This window comes from Anolis sagrei, chromosome 6 (assembly GCF_037176765.1).
Source record: "Anolis sagrei isolate rAnoSag1 chromosome 6, rAnoSag1.mat, whole genome shotgun sequence".
Classification (NCBI taxonomy): Eukaryota; Metazoa; Chordata; class Lepidosauria; order Squamata; family Dactyloidae; genus Anolis; species Anolis sagrei.
This window is the reverse complement of record NC_090026.1, coordinates 54092237-54113277: the sequence shown is the minus strand read 5'-3', so window position 1 is coordinate 54113277 and position 21041 is coordinate 54092237. Positions and strand designations below refer to the sequence as shown.

The 21041-nt window shown below is 45.5% G+C and overlaps 1 protein-coding gene across 3 annotated transcripts; it reads right to left on the bottom strand.

The window, feature by feature from the left end:
* Positions 1-761: 761 nt before the first annotated feature.
* On the bottom strand, positions 762-20546 carry LOC137097379 (uncharacterized). 3 transcript variants are annotated; one of them, XM_067470122.1, is made up of 15 exons: positions 20246-20545; positions 19299-19388; positions 18345-18434; positions 17392-17481; positions 16445-16534; positions 15497-15586; positions 14543-14632; positions 13590-13679; positions 12636-12725; positions 11680-11769; positions 10727-10816; positions 9774-9863; positions 8821-8910; positions 7874-7963; positions 762-1440 (listed from the first exon to the last, which is right to left on the bottom strand). In XM_067470122.1, exons 1-15 carry the CDS (start codon positions 20356-20358, stop codon positions 1431-1433), a joined length of 1293 nt encoding a protein of 430 aa, XP_067326223.1. In that variant the 5' UTR covers positions 20359-20545; the 3' UTR covers positions 762-1430. The 3 variants fall into 3 exon arrangements, with proteins under 3 accessions (XP_067326223.1, XP_067326221.1, XP_067326222.1); XM_067470120.1 differs by lacking the exon at positions 762-1440 and adding an exon at positions 2486-2846 and having other exon boundaries at positions 20246-20546; XM_067470121.1 differs by lacking the exon at positions 762-1440 and adding an exon at positions 6332-7011.
* Positions 20547-21041: the final 495 nt, after the last annotated feature.

The following is a 21041-nucleotide window of genomic DNA, read 5'->3' as shown; positions in this document are numbered from 1 at the left end:
CACATACAAGCTACACATATAAGGAAGTAGCGTATTGAGGTGTTCTCTATTTGGTGACAGCGTGTATTAAACCTTAAGAAAAATAAAGGGGACCAAATCCTCTACAGTGCGATATTCCTAACAGCTATTAGGGGCATCAGTTACAGCTTCCATCTTTAAAGATGATCGAGAATTTATTTACCTCCATCACACAGGATCACCTCGTCCTGCCTCTAGCTCAGCTATCCATCCCAAAGCACCATTCTTAAGACAGACTCCACTCTTTTACTTTTCTTCTCAATCCTGTTACACTGTTAAAAGTTTGCTCCCCCCTCCCTATGACTTCCTCTCACATTTTATACATGGCTATCAAGTCTCCTCTCAGCCTCCTCTTCTTCAGGCTAAACATGCCCAGCTCTTCATGCACTTAAATATATAGGCACATTTCTTGTTAGTTTAAATCCAAGGCATCATTCTAACTTTCTAAATAGTAAATTAAATAAAAATATAATAAAAGTGACTGTATGTATATGACAATGTCTGTGGTTCCCACTTCCAGAGATGACTGTGACCCCCACTTATTATGGATCAGGACCGGATTTGGCACACAGAACCCACACAACCAACAGAAAATACTAGAGCTTTTTTTTTTGGGAAGGGAGGGATTGAACTTGATTTGGGGAGTTGTAATTTGGCAGATCTTCAGAAGTATTCTTAGTGTTCAAAACATATCTAATCTCCCATAAACATCTTGTATCTATTTCATGCTCTCAGAAGACAGATTTCATTAAAAATAACTTGTTTTATTCACAACTTAAAATCATAAAATCATAGACTTGGAAGAGACATCATGGGCCATCCAGTCCAACCCCCTGCCAAGAAGCAGGAAAATTGCATTCAAAGCACCCCTGACAGATGGCCATCCAGCTTCTGTTTAAAAGCTTCTAAAGAAGGAGCGTCTACCACCCTCTGGGGCAGAGAGTTCCACTGCTGAACAGCTCTCACAGTCAGGAAGTTCCTCCTCATGTTCTGATGGAATTTCTTTTCTTGTAGTTTGAAGCCATTGTTCCGTATCCTAGTCTACAGGGCAGCAGAAAACAAGCTTGCTCCCTCCTCACTATTATTTCCTCTTACATATATGGCTATCATGTCTCCTCTCAGCCTCCTCTTCTTCAGGTTAAACATGTCCAGTTCTTCATGCACTTAAATATACAGGCAAATTTCTTGTTAGTTTAAACTTTAAAACATTTTGATTTGTGTCTTTCCCTTTGAGTCTTGATCAGTCTCTTCAACACTATACAGCTCTGTACAACTCTCTTCTCTAACTGTCTGTTTTCAACTGTCATCTTCAGTGGTCATTCCTCAACTGTCAACTTTCAAACTGTGTTCTAAACAGTGCCTGACCTGGTCATAAGGTCTGCAGCTCCTCACACGACCTCAAGAACACACAGTTAGGGAAAACTGCAAACCAAAGAACACATACATACTTCAGTGAATAAAACAGCATATTATATACAGAGAAATCATTGAACAGAGGAGGCTTGAGAAAGTAGCCTATTGCCAACAACTAGCATATTTGAGGAGAATTGACCCACAATTTTGGAAATTGTACTTCATCCTTGGGCATTTTCTAATGGGAACATTCCTTAAAAAACAAAGGCAAAGACTTACTTCTTGTAATAAATAGCATTACAAATCACCTAACCTGGGCATTGCTGGGTACCTGAACCAGATTAAAAAAACAAAAAAGGTTTAAAAGCTAGCAATAGCATAGTTTTAGGGAGATGCCATTTCACAAGGATTTTAGCCAAGGAGTGCTGGTACATATGAAATGAAAAAGCTATTGAAATGGCTTAGTCCTCATAATGAAAGCTGTATCTCACTCTGGTTCTTTCTTTCTCTATTATTCTCATCTGGGTTAGACGGCAGAGCCCCCAGTGGCGCAGTAGGTTAAACCCCTGTGCCAGCAGGACTGAAGACCGATAGGTCGCAGGTTTGGATAAAGCAGTTTGATATAAAAGCTTGTAAGTGCGCCACAAGGTGTGGACAGTCCTTGTTCTTTGACCTGAATGGTCAAGGGCTGTTCATCTCAATGTTGATCAACATGAGATGCATTGGGTTGTTATTGTTGTGTCAATATCGTGTATTATGCTTTTATGGTTTTAAATTGTATATTGTTGACTGTTGTACCTTTGTTGTAAACCGCGTTGAGTCGCCTGTTAGGCTGAGAAACTGCGGTATACATGTAAAGTAAATAAATAAATAATAAATAAACTTGAAATAAAGCCTTATTGAAAAACCTCATTGAAATCTCATCTCCTCCCTGCCCTGGTCCTGTCACCCTAAATTCCCAGTCTCTAACACCTTTAAAGAAGCCTCCTAGCATGCCAGCCCCATTCTCCCTTTCCAACATTATCTCCCCAGGACCCCCTCCCCCAACATACCCTCCTCCCCCTCCGATGTCACAATTTCTCCCCCTCCACCTCCCCTCCTTGTACTGGTCCATTTAGTTTTCTTGGCAAGGATACTGGAGTGGTTTGCCATTGCCTTCCCCAGGGATCACGCTTGGTCTGGAAATCAGAAGACGCTTACTTCTTGGGAGGAGAACAATGTCCAGTCTCGATAAAATAGTGAAGAGTAGAGACATCAGACTGGCAACAAAGACCCGCCTAGTCAAAGCCATGGTATTCCCTGTAGTCACCTACGGATGTGAGAGCTGGACCTTAGGGAAGGCTGAGCGAAGGAAGATCGATGCTTTTGAGCTGTGGTGCTGGAGGAAAGTTCTGAGAGTGCCTTGGACTGCGAGAAGATCCAACCAGTCCATCCTCCAGGAAATAAAGCCCGGCTGCTCACTGGAAGGAAGGATACTAGAGACAAAGTTGAAGTACTTTGGCCACATCATGAGGAGACAAGAAAGCCTAGAGAAGACAATTATGCTGGGGAAAGTGGAAGGTAAAAGGAAGAGGGGCCGACCAAGGGCAAGATGGATGGATGGCATCCTTGAAGTAACTGGACTGACCTTGAGGGAGCTGGGGGTGGTAACGGCCGACAGGGAGCTCTGGCGTAGGCTGGTCCATGAGGTCACGAAGAGTCGGAGACGACTGAACGAATGAACAACAACACCCCCCCCCCTCCTTTGCCTCCTGATGTCACAATGTCTCCCCAGGGGACAGCATTTTCCTCCTTTGAACCTCAGCCTCTACCTCATTGCTGCCCTTTCCTTTTTTTTTGAATATATTAATTGGTAGAGTTTGTTATTTATTCTTATTCTCAATATTATGTTGGCTCGAGGGTCCCCGAACCAACATTTCTCTATGAATTGCTTCTCCTCAGTATCAAGCTTCAACCTGTATAGTTCCAATTTTTCTATACCCATTGCCCCTCCATGTCTGGAGAGAATGCTAGTGGAACATGGCCATAAAACCCCCCCAAAAAAACTCATAGCAACATAGTGATTCCAGCCATGAAAGCTTTCTACAACACATTACACTTCTAGTGCCATATATCCCTGTTGCAAAGAGTAGGCAACATGACCAGCCTATCCTTGTGCAAGCATCACATCTTGTCGCAGGAACAATGGATTCTCGATATTCTATGGATATTACAGGGGCAGGCATTGGATAATATCAGGCCAAAGATTTATTTTTCAATTCTTTGAACTCAGGCTTTTTTTTGTTTTGAAGGGATTTATACAAATCTTCATCTGATCAAATAGGGCAGATGGCAAATGAGCTTGAAATGGGCAACTGTGTACCCTAGGGATGGAGTCTAGGGGGCAATCACGGAAGACTATTGTTATAAGGAGGCAGCTAGGTGGGGTGCACGGTCCTCCCATTTTTCTATACCCATTGCCCCTCCAAAATGGTTGCTAGTGCTATAAAGCAGTAGTTTGGGTTTTTTTCCTGGTATCAACTTGATATAAGTTCATGTTAGTACTGACTGAAGAGGAAGCTTTGCACTAAATGTCACCTCTGTCCCCAGGAGCTTTTTGCAAAGAGGCTGGGGTCTGAGTGACCACAATTTCCCCACTAGAAGGAGAAAAATGGAGCATATGAATAAAATATTTTGTGTGGAGTTTGAGAAGGGGCTGACTCACATAAACCTACCTTTAAATATACTCTACACAAGAGTATATATACATGCACACAAAGGATATACATAAAATAAGGACTGATCCATCACCGGGGAAAATCCGAAGAAAGAAGAAATACAAGCAGAAAATTCCAACTATGGAGAGAAACGGAAGAAGACACCCCCCCCCGTCCCCCCATATATATTTATGTGTGTGTGTGTGTGTGTGTGTGTGTGTATTCTCTTTCCCTTCCCCTACTCCCCATCCCTTTCCCTCCCCCCTCTTACACCTCTATTACCATTTCCCCTGCTTTTATTGCTGTATAAAGAAAATTCACGAATAAAAAATTATGTGTGTGTGTGTGTGTGTGTGTGTGTATATATATATATATATATATATATATATATATATATGTGTGAAACACCTGTGTGAGAGTTTGAAACTGATCAAGTCTCAGGATGTACTCCACCAGAAAAATGGATCTCCGGTGGCGCAGTGGGTTAAACCCCTGTGCCGGCAGGACTGAAGACCGACAGGTCACAGGTTCGAATCTGAGGAGAGGCAGATGAGCTCCCTCTATCAACTCCAGCTTCTCATGCGGGGACATGAGAGAATCCTCCCATAATTATAATAATAAATCAAATCATCCAGGCACCAGAAGCGACTTGCAGTTTCTCAAGTCGCTCCTGACACGACAAAAAAACAAAACATAAAAACAGAACAATGCCAGTCAAGGAGAACAATATGTTAGCACAAGATAAGAGCTATTCAATGCCATAAGTAGTTAATATTATCAGAAAGAAAATATTTTATCAAAACATTTACATTTCCACTTTTTCGTATAATGGCGTTTTGTGCCTTTTGTAGATATTCTAGGATTTTGCGAAATGGAGTGATTGAGTCAAAGGACAAGAAAGGGGAGTCCAAATAAATATGGGTGGTTTTGGGCAAGTCACACTCTCTCAGCCCAAGACAGAAGGAAAGGCACACACTCTCAGAATAAATCTACCCAAGAAAACCCCAAAAACAAAGTTTGTGAACACTGAGAAATCAATGGTGTCACTCTCAGCCAACAACATGGACTGTTTTGAATTTTGGAGCATTTTGGATTTCTGGATGAGGGGAGCCATAACAGTCCTGTGTTTCTATCTGTATATTTTATTAGGATGTAGCTGGGGGCTTCTTGAATGATTGCAAACTATTAATTTTGGAAAGTAAAGATCTGAGATGTGACATTCTACCACAATAAGCCCCTAGGGCACAATCCCACCTTCAGATTCAGAGGAAGGCAAAGATGGCAGCTTCCCTTTAAAGAAGCCTCCTAGCATGCCAGCCCCATTCTCCCTTTCCACCATTATCTCCCCAGGACCCCCTCCCCAACAGACCCTCCCCGTCTGATGTCACGATTTCTCCCCCTCCATCCCTCCCCTTCCTCTGCCTCTTTCTGATGTCACAATGTCTCCCCAGGGGACAAAACTTGCCTCCTCCTGACCTCAGCCTCTACCTCATTGCTGCCTTTCCCTTTTTTTGAACATATTAATTTGTAGAGTTTGTTATTTATTCTTATTCTCATTATTATGCTGGTTCGAGGTTCCCCAAACCAACTTTTCTCTATGAATTGCTTCTCCTCAGTATCAACCTGTATAGTTCCAATTTTTCTATACCCATTTTCTATACCCATTTCTATACCCATTGAATGCTAGTGGAACATGGCCATACAGCCCAAAACAACTCATAGCAACACAGTGATTCCAGCCATGAAAGCTTTCTACAACACATTACACTTCTAGTGCCATATATCCCTGTTGCAAAGAGTAGGCGACATGACCAGCCTACAAGCATCACATTTTGTAGCAGGAACAATGGATTCTCAATATTGTATGGATGTTACAGGGGCAGGCATTGAATAATATCAGGCCAAAGATTGTATTTTTCCATTCCTTGGGCTCAGGCATTTTTGTTTTGAAGGGATTTATACAAATCCTCATTTGATCAAATAGGGCAGGTGGCAAATGGGCTTGAAATGGGCAACTGTGTACCCTAGGGATGGGGTCTAGGGAGCATTCACGGAAGACTATTGTTATTATGAGGAGGCAGCTAGGTGGGGTGCACGGTCCTCCCATTTTTCTATATCCACTGCCCCTCCAAAATGGTTGCTAGTGCTGTAAAGCAGTAGTTTAGGTTTTTGTCCTGGGATCAACTTGATAGAAGATCATGTGACCACTGACTGAAGAGGAAGGTTTGCACCAGGCCCATAGCCAGGATTTTGATTATGGGGGGGGGGGGGGTCAGTCTGAGTGAAAGAGGGTCTATCCTAGCAAACCTGTTGTATCGTTATCCCAATACACCCATGCATATGGGATATATTGAGCATGGTGATCAGATCATGATATGAATAAACATAACAGTTTAAATAATGTACCAGTAAGGCCTACTCGCAGACCACCGTGAGAATTTCGGGGGGGGGGGGGGGTGCTGAAACCCCTCAAGCCCCCCTGTATAGATCCATTGCACGTCCCAAAAACAAAAACAAAACAACACCTAAGAAATGCTAAAAAAAGAGAAAAATGATAAATTCTCTGGAAGACAAAACAAACTTTTCTACCCCAACCTAAGCCCCTCATCACCCTAACCTCCCCAACCCAAATGTCAGAGAGCATGCTTTGCAACATGGGTTTATGTTAGGGATGTGCAATTTGGGGAAATTCTGTCCCGATTTGTTTTTCAGGAATTTCCCAAAATTGGGAGAAGGAAAATGCCATTTCTAATTGATCACATCCGCTTTACATCAGCCAGCTGTACGCCCTCTAATTCCATCCCAATTCACTCTTGACAATGAAACTAGGCATAAGAAAGGAAGAAAAACTTCAATGTTCCCTGTAAAGGAGATTTCATCCCTTTAGTGTTTATCGGTTTGCTTATTATAGTAGTCTGAGTGACCACAATTTCCCCACTTGACCCTAGAAGGAGAGAAATTAAGCATGTCAGCCAAATGTTAATTATTATCTCAAATCAGTAATGAAACAACATCCTCATAAACTTACCTTTAAAGAAAGTTACCTTTAAAGATACTCAAGATGAGCCAAATTCCTGCCCTGCCTTTGCCTCGGTCCTTACCTCCACTTGCGCCTTTGTTTTATATTTTTATTTTGTTGGCACTCTTTGCTTTAGAGTTTGGTTGTTTTTTGTTGGTTTTGCTTCAGGGTTTTGGGTGTTTGGTTGTATTTTTGTTTTTTGTTTTTGTTTTTGGGAAGTGCAATGGATCTATACGACATTGAATTTTGCAATGTTGCTTCCTTAGATTCGGGTCATTTATTTAAGGGCCCCTGAATCACAAGAAGTGCCCATCACCTGGCCAGTTCCACTAATTCGGCAGCAGCAGCAGCTTCACCATGCTGGATTTGCTCACTGGCTGGCCAAGGTCGAAGAGGCTGAACTGAGGAGGCAGCAGTCCTTCCTACCGAAGGCAGGGCTTCAAAGTTTTTGCCAGAGGAAGCCTTGGACCTGCTCGGGGCAGGGGAATCGCCTTCCCTGAGTTCCAGTCTTCAACATTCAGAGGCAGCTTCGGTAGGAAGGACTGCTGCCTCCTCAGTTCAGCCTCTTCGACCTTCCCCCTCCCTCCCCCTTCTCCTCCCCTGCTTCCTTCTGATGTTGCAATGTCTCCCCGGGCAACTGAACTGTTGCTGCCTCTCAGCTTCATCAGTGCTTTCTCATGCCTCCTTGTGCCCTCAGTCTCTGCCTCATCACTGCCCTGCCCTGCCCTTCCTTTTTCCTCTGTCCTTGCCTCCTATTGTGCTTCCTGGTATTTGTCTCGGTCCTTACCTCCACTTGCGCCTCCGGGTTGTGTTCAGTTTGTGTTTATCGGTTTGCTTATTATAGTAGTCTGAGTGACCACAATTTCCCCACTTGACCCTAGAAGGAGAGAAATTAAGCATGTCAGCCAAATGTTAATTATTATCTCAAATCGGTAATGAAACAACATCCTCATAAACTTACCTTTAAAGAAAGTTACCTTTAAAGATACTCAAGATGAGCCAAATTCCTGCCCTGCCTTTGCCTCGGTCCTTACCTCCACTTGCGCCTTTGTTTTATATTTTTTATTTTGTTGGCACTCTTTGCTTTAGAGTTTGGTTGTTTTTTGTTGGTTTTGCTTCAGGGTTTTGGGTGTTTGGTTGTATTTTTGTTTTTTGTTTTTGGGAAGTGCAATGGATCTATACGACATTGAATTTTGGCATGTTGCTTCCTTAGATTCGGGTCCTTTATTTAAGGGCCCCTGAATCACAAGAAGTGCCCGTCACCTGGCCAGTTCCACTAATTCGGCAGCAGCAGCAGCTTCACCATGCTGGATTTGCTCACTGGCTGGCCAAGGTCGAAGAGGCTGAACTGAGGAGGCAGCAGTCCTTCCTACCGAAGGCAGGGCTTCAAAGTTTTTGCCGGAGGAAGCCGTGGACCTGCTCGGGGCAGGGGAATCGCCTTCCCTGAGTTCCAGTCTTCAACATTTAGAGGCAGCTTCGGTAGGAAGGACTGCTGCCTCCTCAGTTCAGCCTCTTCGACCTTCCCCCTCCCTCCCCCTTCTCCTCCCCTGCTTCCTTCTGATGTTGCAATGTCTCCCCGGGCAACTGAACTGTTGCTGCCTCTCAGCTTCATCAGTGCTTTCTCATGCCTCCTTGTGCCCTCAGTCTCTGCCTCATCACTGCCCTGCCCTGCCCTTCCTTTTTCCTCTGTCCTTGCCTCCTATTGTGCTTCCTGGTATTTGTCTCGGTCCTTACCTCCACTTGCGCCTCCGGGTTGTGTTCAGTTTGTGTTTATCGGTTTGCTTATTATAGTAGTCTGAGTGACCACAATTTCCCCACTTGACCCTAGAAGGAGAGAAATTAAGCATGTCAGCCAAATGTTAATTATTAGCTCAAATCGGTAATGAAACAACATCCTCATAAACTTACCTTTAAAGAAAGTTACCTTTAAAGATACTCAAGATGAGCCAAATTCCTGCCCTGCCTTTGCCTCGGTCCTTACCTCCACTTGCGCCTTTGTTTTATATTTTTTATTTTGTTGGCACTCTTTGCTTTAGAGTTTGGTTGTTTTTTGTTGGTTTTGCTTCAGGGTTTTGAGTGTTTGGTTGTATTTTTGTTTTTTGTTTTTGTTTTTGGGAAGTGCAATGGATCTATACGACATTGAATTTTGGCATGTTGTTTCCTTAGATTCGGGTCATTTATTTAAGCTCCCCTGAATCACAAGAAGCGCCCGTCACCTGGCCAGTTCCACTAATTCGGCAGCAGCAGCAGCTTCACCATGCTGGATTTGCTCACTGGCTGGCCAAGGTCGAAGAGGCTGAACTGAGGAGGCAGCAGTCCTTCCTACTGAAGGCAGGGCTTCAAAGTTTTTGCCGGAGGAAGCCGTGGACCTGCTCGGGGCAGGGGAATCGCCTTCCCTGAGTTCCAGTCTTCAACATTCAGAGGCAGCTTCGGTAGGAAGGACTGCTGCCTCCTCAGTTCAGCCTCTTCGACCTTCCCCTTCCCTCCCCCTTCTCCTCCCCTGCTTCCTTCTGATATTGCAATGTCTCCCCGGGCAACTGAACTGTTGCTGCCTCTCAGCTTCATCAGTGCTTTCTCATGCCTCCTTGTGCCCTCAGTCTCTGCCTCATCACTGCCCTGCCCTGCCCTTCCTTTTTCCTCTGTCCTTGCCTCCTATTGCGCTTCCTGGTATTTGTCTCGGTCCTTACCTCCACTTGCGCCTCCGGGTTGTGTTCAGTTTGTGTTTATCGGTTTGCTTATTATAGTAGTCTGAGTGACCACAATTTCCCCACTTGACCCTAGAAGGAGAGAAATTAAGCATGTCAGCCAAATGTTAATTATTAGCTCAAATCGGTAATGAAACAACATCCTCATAAACTTACCTTTAAAGAAAGTTACCTTTAAAGATACTCAAGATGAGCCAAATTCCTGCCCTGCCTTTGCCTCGGTCCTTACCTCCACTTGCGCCTTTGTTTTATATTTTTTATTTTGTTGGCACTCTTTGCTTTAGAGTTTGGTTGTTTTTTGTTGGTTTTGCTTCAGGGTTTTGAGTGTTTGGTTGTATTTTTGTTTTTTGTTTTTGTTTTTGGGAAGTGCAATGGATCTATACGACATTGAATTTTGGCATGTTGTTTCCTTAGATTCGGGTCATTTATTTAAGCTCCCCTGAATCACAAGAAGCGCCCGTCACCTGGCCAGTTCCACTAATTCGGCAGCAGCAGCAGCTTCACCATGCTGGATTTGCTCACTGGCTGGCCAAGGTCGAAGAGGCTGAACTGAGGAGGCAGCAGTCCTTCCTACTGAAGGCAGGGCTTCAAAGTTTTTGCCGGAGGAAGCCGTGGACCTGCTCGGGGCAGGGGAATCGCCTTCCCTGAGTTCCAGTCTTCAACATTCAGAGGCAGCTTCGGTAGGAAGGACTGCTGCCTCCTCAGTTCAGCCTTTTCAACCTTCCCCCTCCCTCCCCCTTCTCCTCCCCTGCTTCCTTCTGATATTGCAATGACTCCCCGGGCAACTGAACTGTTGCTGCCTCTCAGCTTCATCAGTGCTTTCTCATGCCTCCTTGTGCCCTCAGTCTCTGCCTCATCACTGCCCTGCCCTGCCCTTCCTTTTTCCTCTGTCCTTGCCTCCTATTGCGCTTCCTGGTATTTGTCTCGGTCCTTACCTCCACTTGCGCCTCCGGGTTGTGTTCAGTTTGTGTTTATCGGTTTGCTTATTATAGTAGTCTGAGTGACCACAATTTCCCCACTTGACCCTAGAAGGAGAGAAATTAAGCATGTCAGCCAAATGTTAATTATTATCTCAAATCGGTAATGAAACAACATCCTCATAAACTTACCTTTAAAGAAAGTTACCTTTAAAGATACTCAAGATGAGCCAAATTCCTGCCCTGCCTTTGCCTCGGTCCTTACCTCCACTTGCGCCTTTGTTTTATATTTTTTATTTTGTTGGCACTCTTTGCTTTAGAGTTTGGTTGTTTTTTGTTGGTTTTGCTTCAGGGTTTTGAGTGTTTGGTTGTATTTTTGTTTTTTGTTTTTGTTTTTGGGAAGTGCAATGGATCTATACGACATTGAATTTTGGCATGTTGTTTCCTTAGATTCGGGTCATTTATTTAAGCTCCCCTGAATCACAAGAAGCGCCCGTCACCTGGCCAGTTCCACTAATTCGGCAGCAGCAGCAGCTTCACCATGCTGGATTTGCTCACTGGCTGGCCAAGGTCGAAGAGGCTGAACTGAGGAGGCAGCAGTCCTTCCTACCGAAGGCAGGGCTTCAAAGTTTTTGCCGGAGGAAGCCGTGGACCTGCTCGGGGCAGGGGAATCGCCTTCCCTGAGTTCCAGTCTTCAACATTTAGAGGCAGCTTCGGTAGGAAGGACTGCTGCCTCCTCAGTTCAGCCTCTTCGACCTTCCCCCTCCCTCCCCCTTCTCCTCCCCTGCTTCCTTCTGATATTGCAATGTCTCCCCGGGCAACTGAACTGTTGCTGCCTCTCAGCTTCATCAGTGCTTTCTCATGCCTCCTTGTGCCCTCAGTCTCTGCCTCATCACTGCCCTGCCCTGCCCTTCCTTTTTCCTCTGTCCTTGCCTCCTATTGCGCTTCCTGGTATTTGTCTCGGTCCTTACCTCCACTTGCGCCTCCGGGTTGTGTTCAGTTTGTGTTTATCGGTTTGCTTATTATAGTAGTCTGAGTGACCACAATTTCCCCACTTGACCCTAGAAGGAGAGAAATTAAGCATGTCAGCCAAATGTTAATTATTAGCTCAAATCGGTAATGAAACAACATCCTCATAAACTTACCTTTAAAGAAAGTTACCTTTAAAGATACTCAAGATGAGCCAAATTCCTGCCCTGCCTTTGCCTCGGTCCTTACCTCCACTTGCGCCTTTGTTTTATATTTTTTATTTTGTTGGCACTCTTTGCTTTAGAGTTTGGTTGTTTTTTGTTGGTTTTGCTTCAGGGTTTTGAGTGTTTGGTTGTATTTTTGTTTTTTGTTTTTGTTTTTGGGAAGTGCAATGGATCTATACGACATTGAATTTTGGCATGTTGTTTCCTTAGATTCGGGTCATTTATTTAAGCTCCCCTGAATCACAAGAAGCGCCCGTCACCTGGCCAGTTCCACTAATTCGGCAGCAGCAGCAGCAGCTTCACCATGCTGGATTTGCTCACTGGCTGGCCAAGGTCGAAGAGGCTGAACTGAGGAGGCAGCAGTCCTTCCTACCGAAGGCAGGGCTTCAAAGTTTTTGCCGGAGGAAGCCGTGGACCTGCTCGGGGCAGGGGAATCGCCTTCCCTGAGTTCCAGTCTTCAACATTCAGAGGCAGCTTCGGTAGGAAGGACTGCTGCCTCCTCAGTTCAGCCTCTTCGACCTTCCCCCTCCCTCCCCCTTCTCCTCCCCTGCTTCCTTCTGATATTGCAATGACTCCCCGGGCAACTGAACTGTTGCTGCCTCTCAGCTTCATCAGTGCTTTCTCATGCCTCCTTGTGCCCTCAGTCTCTGCCTCATCACTGCCCTGCCCTGCCCTTCCTTTTTCCTCTGTCCTTGCCTCCTATTGCGCTTCCTGGTATTTGTCTCGGTCCTTACCTCCACTTGCGCCTCCGGGTTGTGTTCAGTTTGTGTTTATCGGTTTGCTTATTATAGTAGTCTGAGTGACCACAATTTCCCCACTTGACCCTAGAAGGAGAGAAATTAAGCATGTCAGCCAAATGTTAATTATTATCTCAAATCGGTAATGAAACAACATCCTCATAAACTTACCTTTAAAGAAAGTTACCATTAAAGATACTCAAGATGAGCCAAATTCTTGCCCTGCCTTTGCCTCGGTCCTTACCTCCACTTGCGCCTTTGTTTTATATTTTTTTATTTTGTTGGCACTCTTTGCTTTAGAGTTTGGTTGTTTTTTGTTGGTTTTGCTTCAGGGTTTTGGGTGTTTGGTTGTATTTTTGTTTTTTGTTTTTGTTTTTGGGAAGTGCAATGGATCTATACGACATTGAATTTTGGCATGTTGTTTCCTTAGATTCGGGTCATTTATTTAAGCTCCCCTGAATCACAAGAAGCGCCCGTCACCTGGCCAGTTCCACTAATTCGGCAGCAGCAGCAGCTTCACCATGCTGGATTTGCTCACTGGCTGGCCAAGGTCGAAGAGGCTGAACTGAGGAGGCAGCAGTCCTTCCTACTGAAGGCAGGGCTTCAAAGTTTTTGCCGGAGGAAGCCGTGGACCTGCTCGGGGCAGGGGAATCGCCTTCCCTGAGTTCCAGTCTTCAACATTCAGAGGCAGCTTCGGTAGGAAGGACTGCTGCCTCCTCAGTTCAGCCTTTTCAACCTTCCCCCTCCCTCCCCCTTCTCCTCCCCTGCTTCCTTCTGATATTGCAATGACTCCCCGGGCAACTGAACTGTTGCTGCCTCTCAGCTTCATCAGTGCTTTCTCATGCCTCCTTGTGCCCTCAGTCTCTGCCTCATCACTGCCCTGCCCTGCCCTTCCTTTTTCCTCTGTCCTTGCCTCCTATTGCGCTTCCTGGTATTTGTCTCGGTCCTTACCTCCACTTGCGCCTCCGGGTTGTGTTCAGTTTGTGTTTATCGGTTTGCTTATTATAGTAGTCTGAGTGACCACAATTTCCCCACTTGACCCTAGAAGGAGAGAAATTAAGCATGTCAGCCAAATGTTAATTATTATCTCAAATCGGTAATGAAACAACATCCTCATAAACTTACCTTTAAAGAAAGTTACCTTTAAAGATACTCAAGATGAGCCAAATTCCTGCCCTGCCTTTGCCTCGGTCCTTACCTCCACTTGCGCCTTTGTTTTATATTTTTTATTTTGTTGGCACTCTTTGCTTTAGAGTTTGGTTGTTTTTTGTTGGTTTTGCTTCAGGGTTTTGAGTGTTTGGTTGTATTTTTGTTTTTTGTTTTTGTTTTTGGTAAGTGCAATGGATCTATACGACATTGAATTTTGGCATGTTGTTTCCTTAGATTCGGGTCATTTATTTAAGCTCCCCTGAATCACAAGAAGCGCCCGTCACCTGGCCAGTTCCACTAATTCGGCAGCAGCAGCAGCTTCACCATGCTGGATTTGCTCACTGGCTGGCCAAGGTCGAAGAGGCTGAACTGAGGAGGCAGCAGTCCTTCCTACCGAAGGCAGGGCTTCAAAGTTTTTGCCGGAGGAAGCCGTGGACCTGCTCGGGGCAGGGGAATCGCCTTCCCTGAGTTCCAGTCTTCAACATTTAGAGGCAGCTTCGGTAGGAAGGACTGCTGCCTCCTCAGTTCAGCCTCTTCGACCTTCCCCCTCCCTCCCCCTTCTCCTCCCCTGCTTCCTTCTGATGTTGCAATGACTCCCCGGGCAACTGAACTGTTGCTGCCTCTCAGCTTCATCAGTGCTTTCTCATGCCTCCTTGTGCCCTCAATCTCTGCCTCATCACTGCCCTGCCCTGCCCTTCCTTTTTCCTCTGTCCTTGCCTCCTATTGCGCTTCCTGGTATTTGTCTCGGTCCTTACCTCCACTTGCGCCTCCGGGTTGTGTTCAGTTTGTGTTTATCGGTTTGCTTATTATAGTAGTCTGAGTGACCACAATTTCCCCACTTGACCCTAGAAGGAGAGAAATTAAGCATGTCAGCCAAATGTTAATTATTATCTCAAATCGGTAATGAAACAACATCCTCATAAACTTACCTTTAAAGAAAGTTACCTTTAAAGATACTCAAGATGAGCCAAATTCCTGCCCTGCCTTTGCCTCGGTCCTTACCTCCACTTGCGCCTTTGTTTTATATTTTTTTATTTTGTTGGCACTCTTTGCTTTAGAGTTTGGTTGTTTTTTGTTGGTTTTGCTTCAGGGTTTTGGGTGTTTGGTTGTATTTTTGTTTTTTGTTTTTGTTTTTGGGAAGTGCAATGGATCTATACGACATTGAATTTTGGCATGTTGTTTCCTTAGATTCGGGTCATTTATTTAAGCTCCCCTGAATCACAAGAAGCGCCCGTCACCTGGCCAGTTCCACTAATTCGGCAGCAGCAGCAGCTTCACCATGCTGGATTTGCTCACTGGCTGGCCAAGGTCGAAGAGGCTGAACTGAGGAGGCAGCAGTCCTTCCTACTGAAGGCAGGGCTTCAAAGTTTTTGCCGGAGGAAGCCGTGGACCTGCTCGGGGCAGGGGAATCGCCTTCCCTGAGTTCCAGTCTTCAACATTCAGAGGCAGCTTCGGTAGGAAGGACTGCTGCCTCCTCAGTTCAGCCTTTTCAACCTTCCCCCTCCCTCCCCCTTCTCCTCCCCTGCTTCCTTCTGATATTGCAATGACTCCCCGGGCAACTGAACTGTTGCTGCCTCTCAGCTTCATCAGTGCTTTCTCATGCCTCCTTGTGCCCTCAGTCTCTGCCTCATCACTGCCCTGCCCTGCCCTTCCTTTTTCCTCTGTCCTTGCCTCCTATTGCGCTTCCTGGTATTTGTCTCGGTCCTTACCTCCACTTGCGCCTCCGGGTTGTGTTCAGTTTGTGTTTATCGGTTTGCTTATTATAGTAGTCTGAGTGACCACAATTTCCCCACTTGACCCTAGAAGGAGAGAAATTAAGCATGTCAGCCAAATGTTAATTATTATCTCAAATCGGTAATGAAACAACATCCTCATAAACTTACCTTTAAAGAAAGTTACCTTTAAAGATACTCAAGATGAGCCAAATTCCTGCCCTGCCTTTGCCTCGGTCCTTACCTCCACTTGCGCCTTTGTTTTATATTTTTTATTTTGTTGGCACTCTTTGCTTTAGAGTTTGGTTGTTTTTTGTTGGTTTTGCTTCAGGGTTTTGGGTGTTTGGTTGTATTTTTGTTTTTTGTTTTTGGGAAGTGCAATGGATCTATACGACATTGAATTTTGGCATGTTGCTTCCTTAGATTCGGGTCCTTTATTTAAGGGCCCCTGAATCACAAGAAGTGCCCGTCACCTGGCCAGTTCCACTAATTCGGCAGCAGCAGCAGCTTCACCATGCTGGATTTGCTCACTGGCTGGCCAAGGTCGAAGAGGCTGAACTGAGGAGGCAGCAGTCCTTCCTACCGAAGGCAGGGCTTCAAAGTTTTTGCCGGAGGAAGCCGTGGACCTGCTCGGGGCAGGGGAATCGCCTTCCCTGAGTTCCAGTCTTCAACATTTAGAGGCAGCTTCGGTAGGAAGGACTGCTGCCTCCTCAGTTCAGCCTCTTCGACCTTCCCCCTCCCCCCCCCCTTCTCCTCCCCTGCTTCCTTCTGATGTTGCAATGACTCCCCGGGCAACTGAACTGTTGCTGCCTCTCAGCTTCATCAGTGCTTTCTCATGCCTCCTTGTGCCCTCAATCTCTGCCTCATCACTGCCCTGCCCTGCCCTTCCTTTTTCCTCTGTCCTTGCCTCCTATTGCGCTTCCTGGTATTTGTCTCGGTCCTTACCTCCACTTGCGCCTCCGGGTTGTGTTCAGTTTGTGTTTATCGGTTTGCTTATTATAGTAGTCTGAGTGACCACAATTTCCCCACTTGACCCTAGAAGGAGAGAAATTAAGCATGTCAGCCAAATGTTAATTATTATCTCAAATCGGTAATGAAACAACATCCTCATAAACTTACCTTTAAAGAAAGTTACCTTTAAAGATACTCAAGATGAGCCAAATTCCTGCCCTGCCTTTGCCTCGGTCCTTACCTCCACTTGCGCCTTTGTTTTATATTTTTTATTTTGTTGGCACTCTTTGCTTTAGAGTTTGGTTGTTTTTTGTTGGTTTTGCTTCAGGGTTTTGGGTGTTTGGTTGTATTTTTGTTTTTTGTTTTTGGGAAGTGCAATGGATCTATACGACATTGAATTTTGGCATGTTGCTTCCTTAGATTCGGGTCCTTTATTTAAGGGCCCCTGAATCACAAGAAGTGCCCGTCACCTGGCCAGTTCCACTAATTCGGCAGCAGCAGCAGCTTCACCATGCTGGATTTGCTCACTGGCTGGCCAAGGTCGAAGAGGCTGAACTGAGGAGGCAGCAGTCCTTCCTACCGAAGGCAGGGCTTCAAAGTTTTTGCCGGAGGAAGCCGTGGACCTGCTCGGGGCAGGGGAATCGCCTTCCCTGAGTTCCAGTCTTCAACATTTAGAGGCAGCTTCGGTAGGAAGGACTGCTGCCTCCTCAGTTCAGCCTCTTCGACCTTCCCCCTCCCCCCCCCTTCTCCTCCCCTGCTTCCTTCTGATGTTGCAATGACTCCCCGGGCAACTGAACTGTTGCTGCCTCTCAGCTTCATCAGTGCTTTCTCATGCCTCCTTGTGCCCTCAATCTCTGCCTCATCACTGCCCTGCCCTGCCCTTCCTTTTTCCTCTGTCCTTGCCTCCTATTGCGCTTCCTGGTATTTGTCTCGGTCCTTACCTCCACTTGCGCCTCCGGGTTGTGTTCAGTTTGTGTTTATCGGTTTGCTTATTATAGTAGTCTGAGTGACCACAATTTCCCCACTTGACCCTAGAAGGAGAGAAATTAAGCATGTCAGCCAAATGTTAATTATTATCTCAAATCGGTAATGAAACAACATCCTCATAAACTTACCTTTAAAGAAAGTTACCTTTAAAGATACTCAAGATGAGCCAAATTCCTGCCCTGCCTTTGCCTCGGTCCTTACCTCCACTTGCGCCTTTGTTTTATATTTTTTATTTTGTTGGCACTCTTTGCTTTAGAGTTTGGTTGTTTTTTGTTGGTTTTGCTTCAGGGTTTTGAGTGTTTGGTTGTATTTTTGTTTTTTGTTTTTGTTTTTGGGAAGTGCAATGGATCTATACGACATTGAATTTTGGCATGTTGTTTCCTTAGATTCGGGTCATTTATTTAAGCTCCCCTGAATCACAAGAAGCGCCCGTCACCTGGCCAGTTCCACTAATTCGGCAGCAGCAGCAGCTTCACCATGCTGGATTTGCTCACTGGCTGGCCAAGGTCGAAGAGGCTGAACTGAGGAGGCAGCAGTCCTTCCTACCGAAGGCAGGGCTTCAAAGTTTTTGCCGGAGGAAGCCGTGGACCTGCTCGGGGCAGGGGAATCGCCTTCCCTGAGTTCCAGTCTTCAACATTCAGAGGCAGCTTCGGTAGGAAGGACTGCTGCCTTCTCAGTTCAGCCTCTTCGACCTTCCCCCTCCCTCCCCCTTCTCCTCCCCTGCTTCCTTCTGATATTGCAATGTCTCCCCGGGCAACTGAACTGTTGCTGCCTCTCAGCTTCATCAGTGCTTTCTCATGCCTCCTTGTGCCCTCAGTCTCTGCCTCATCACTGCCCTGCCCTGCCCTTCCTTTTTCCTCTGTCCTTGCCTCCTATTGCGCTTCCTGGTATTTGTCTCGGTCCTTACCTCCACTTGCGCCTCCGGGTTGTGTTCAGTTTGTGTTTATCGGTTTGCTTATTATAGTAGTCTGAGTGACCACAATTTCCCCACTTGACCCTAGAAGGAGAGAAATTAAGCATGTCAGCCAAATGTTAATTATTATCTCAAATCGGTAATGAAACAACATCCTCATAAACTTACCTTTAAAGAAAGTTACCTTTAAAGATACTCAAGATGAGCCAAATTCCTGCCCTGCCTTTGTCTCGGTCCTTACCTCCACTTGCGCCTTTGTTTTATATTTTTTTATTTTGTTGGCACTCTTTGCTTTAGAGTTTGGTTGTTTTTTGTTGGTTTTGCTTCAGGGTTTTGGGTGTTTGGTTGTATTTTTGTTTTTTGTTTTTGTTTTTGGGAAGTGCAATGGATCTATACGACATTGAATTTTGGCATGTTGTTTCCTTAGATTCGGGTCATTTATTTAAGCTCCCCTGAATCACAAGAAGCGCCCGTCACCTGGCCAGTTCCACTAATTCGGCAGCAGCAGCAGCTTCACCATGCTGGATTTGCTCACTGGCTGGCCAAGGTCGAAGAGGCTGAACTGAGGAGGCAGCAGTCCTTCCTACTGAAGGCAGGGCTTCAAAGTTTTTGCCGGAGGAAGCTGTGGACCTGCTCGGGGCAGGGGAATCGCCTTCCCTGAGTTCCAGTCTTCAACATTCAGAGGCAGCTTCGGTAGGAAGGACTGCTGCCTCCTCAGTTCAGCCTCTTCGACCTTCCCCTTCCCTCCCCCTTCTCCTCCCCTGCTTCCTTCTGATATTGCAATGTCTCCCCGGGCAACTGAACTGTTGCTGCCTCTCAGCTTCATCAGTGCTTTCTCATGCCTCCTTGTGCCCTCAGTCTCTGCCTCATCACTGCCCTGCCCTGCCCTTCCTTTTTCCTCTGTCCTTGCCTCCTATTGCGCTTCCTGGTATTTGTCTCGGTCCTTACCTCCACTTGCGCCTCCGGGTTGTGTTCAGTTTGTGTTTATCGGTTTGCTTATTATAGTAGTCTGAGTGACCACAATTTCCCCACTTGACCCTAGAAGGAGAGAAATTAAGCATGTCAGCCAAATGTTAATTATTATCTCAAATCGGTAATGAAACAACATCCTCATAAACTTACCTTTAAAGAAAGTTACCTTTAAAGATACTCAAGATGAGCCAAATTCCTGCCCTGCCTTTGCCTCGGTCCTTACCTCCACTTGCGCCTTTGTTTTATATTTTTTATTTTGTTGGCACTCTTTGCTTTAGAGTTTGGTTGTTTTTTGTTGGTTTTGCTTCAGGGTTTTGGGTGTTTGGTTGTATTTTTGTTTTTTGTTTTTGGGAAGTGCAATGGATCTATACGACATTGAATTTTGGCATGTTGCTTCCTTAGATTCGGGTCCTTTATTTAAGGGCCCCTGAATCACAAAAAGTGCCCGTCACCTGGCCAGTTCCACTAATTCGGCAGCAGCAGCAGCTTCACCATGCTGGATTTGCTCACTGGCTGGCCAAGGTCGAAGAGGCTGAACTGAGGAGGCAGCAGTCCTTCCTACCAAAGGCAGGGCTTCAAAGTTTTTGCCGGAGGAAGCCGTGGACCTGCTCGGGGCAGGGGAATCGCCTTCCCTGAGTTCCAGTCTTCAACATTTAGAGGCAGCTTCGGTAGGAAGGACTGCTGCCTCCTCAGTTCAGCCTCTTCGACCTTACCCCTCCCTCCCCCTTCTCCTCCCCTGCTTCCTTCTGATGTTGCAATGTCTCCCCGGGCAACTGAACTGTTGCTGCCTCTCAGCTTCATCAGTGCTTTCTCATGCCTCCTTGTGCCCTCAGTCTCTGCCTCATCACTGCCCTGCCCTGCCCTTCCTTTTTCCTCTGTCCTTGCCTCCTATTGTGCTTCCTGGTATTTGTCTCGGTCCTTACCTCCACTTGCGCCTCCGGGTTGTGTTCAGTTTGTGTTTATCGGTTTGCTTATTATAGTAGTCTGAGTGACCACAATTTCCCCACTTGACCCTAGAAGGAGAGAAATTAAGCATGTCAGCCAAATGTTAATTATTATCTCAAATCGGTAATGAAACAACATCCTCATAAACTTACCTTTAAAGAAAGTTACCTTTAAAGATACTCAAGATGAGCCAAATTCCTGCCCTGCCTTTGCCTCGGTCCTTACCTCCACTTGCGCCTTTGTTTTATATTTTTTATTTTGTTGGAACTCTTTGCTTTAGAGTTTGGTTGGTTTTTGTTGGTTTCTTGCCTTGTAAGGAATCTCCCAAAAAGAAAAAAACATTGGCATTTTTATTGTTTTTTCATTTTTTTGCATATGATATGGGGGGGTGGGTAGCTGATGGCACTATTGCTGTTAGCTAGATGGAAACAGTTCTAGTTAGGAATAGTCTGGATGAATTTTCCTTTAAAAGTGACGTAAACCTGAGTGAATGGTATAATATGTTATATTTACTTTGTACAAGTTGCCGTCTACATACAGAGCTAGACATGTTTCATTATTTCTGAACAGATATTTCCTGATTATATATGAGATTGTGTCAAATATTTAAATAAAAAAATATTTAAGATAAAACAAGCAGAAATCTGGCCAAGAAAACTCCAAAAAACAAAGTTTGTGAACCCTGGGAAAGTAAAGGTGCCACTCCCTCAGCCCACCACATGAACTGTTTTGAATTTCAGACCAGTTTGGATATCTGGAGGAGGGGAGCCGTAC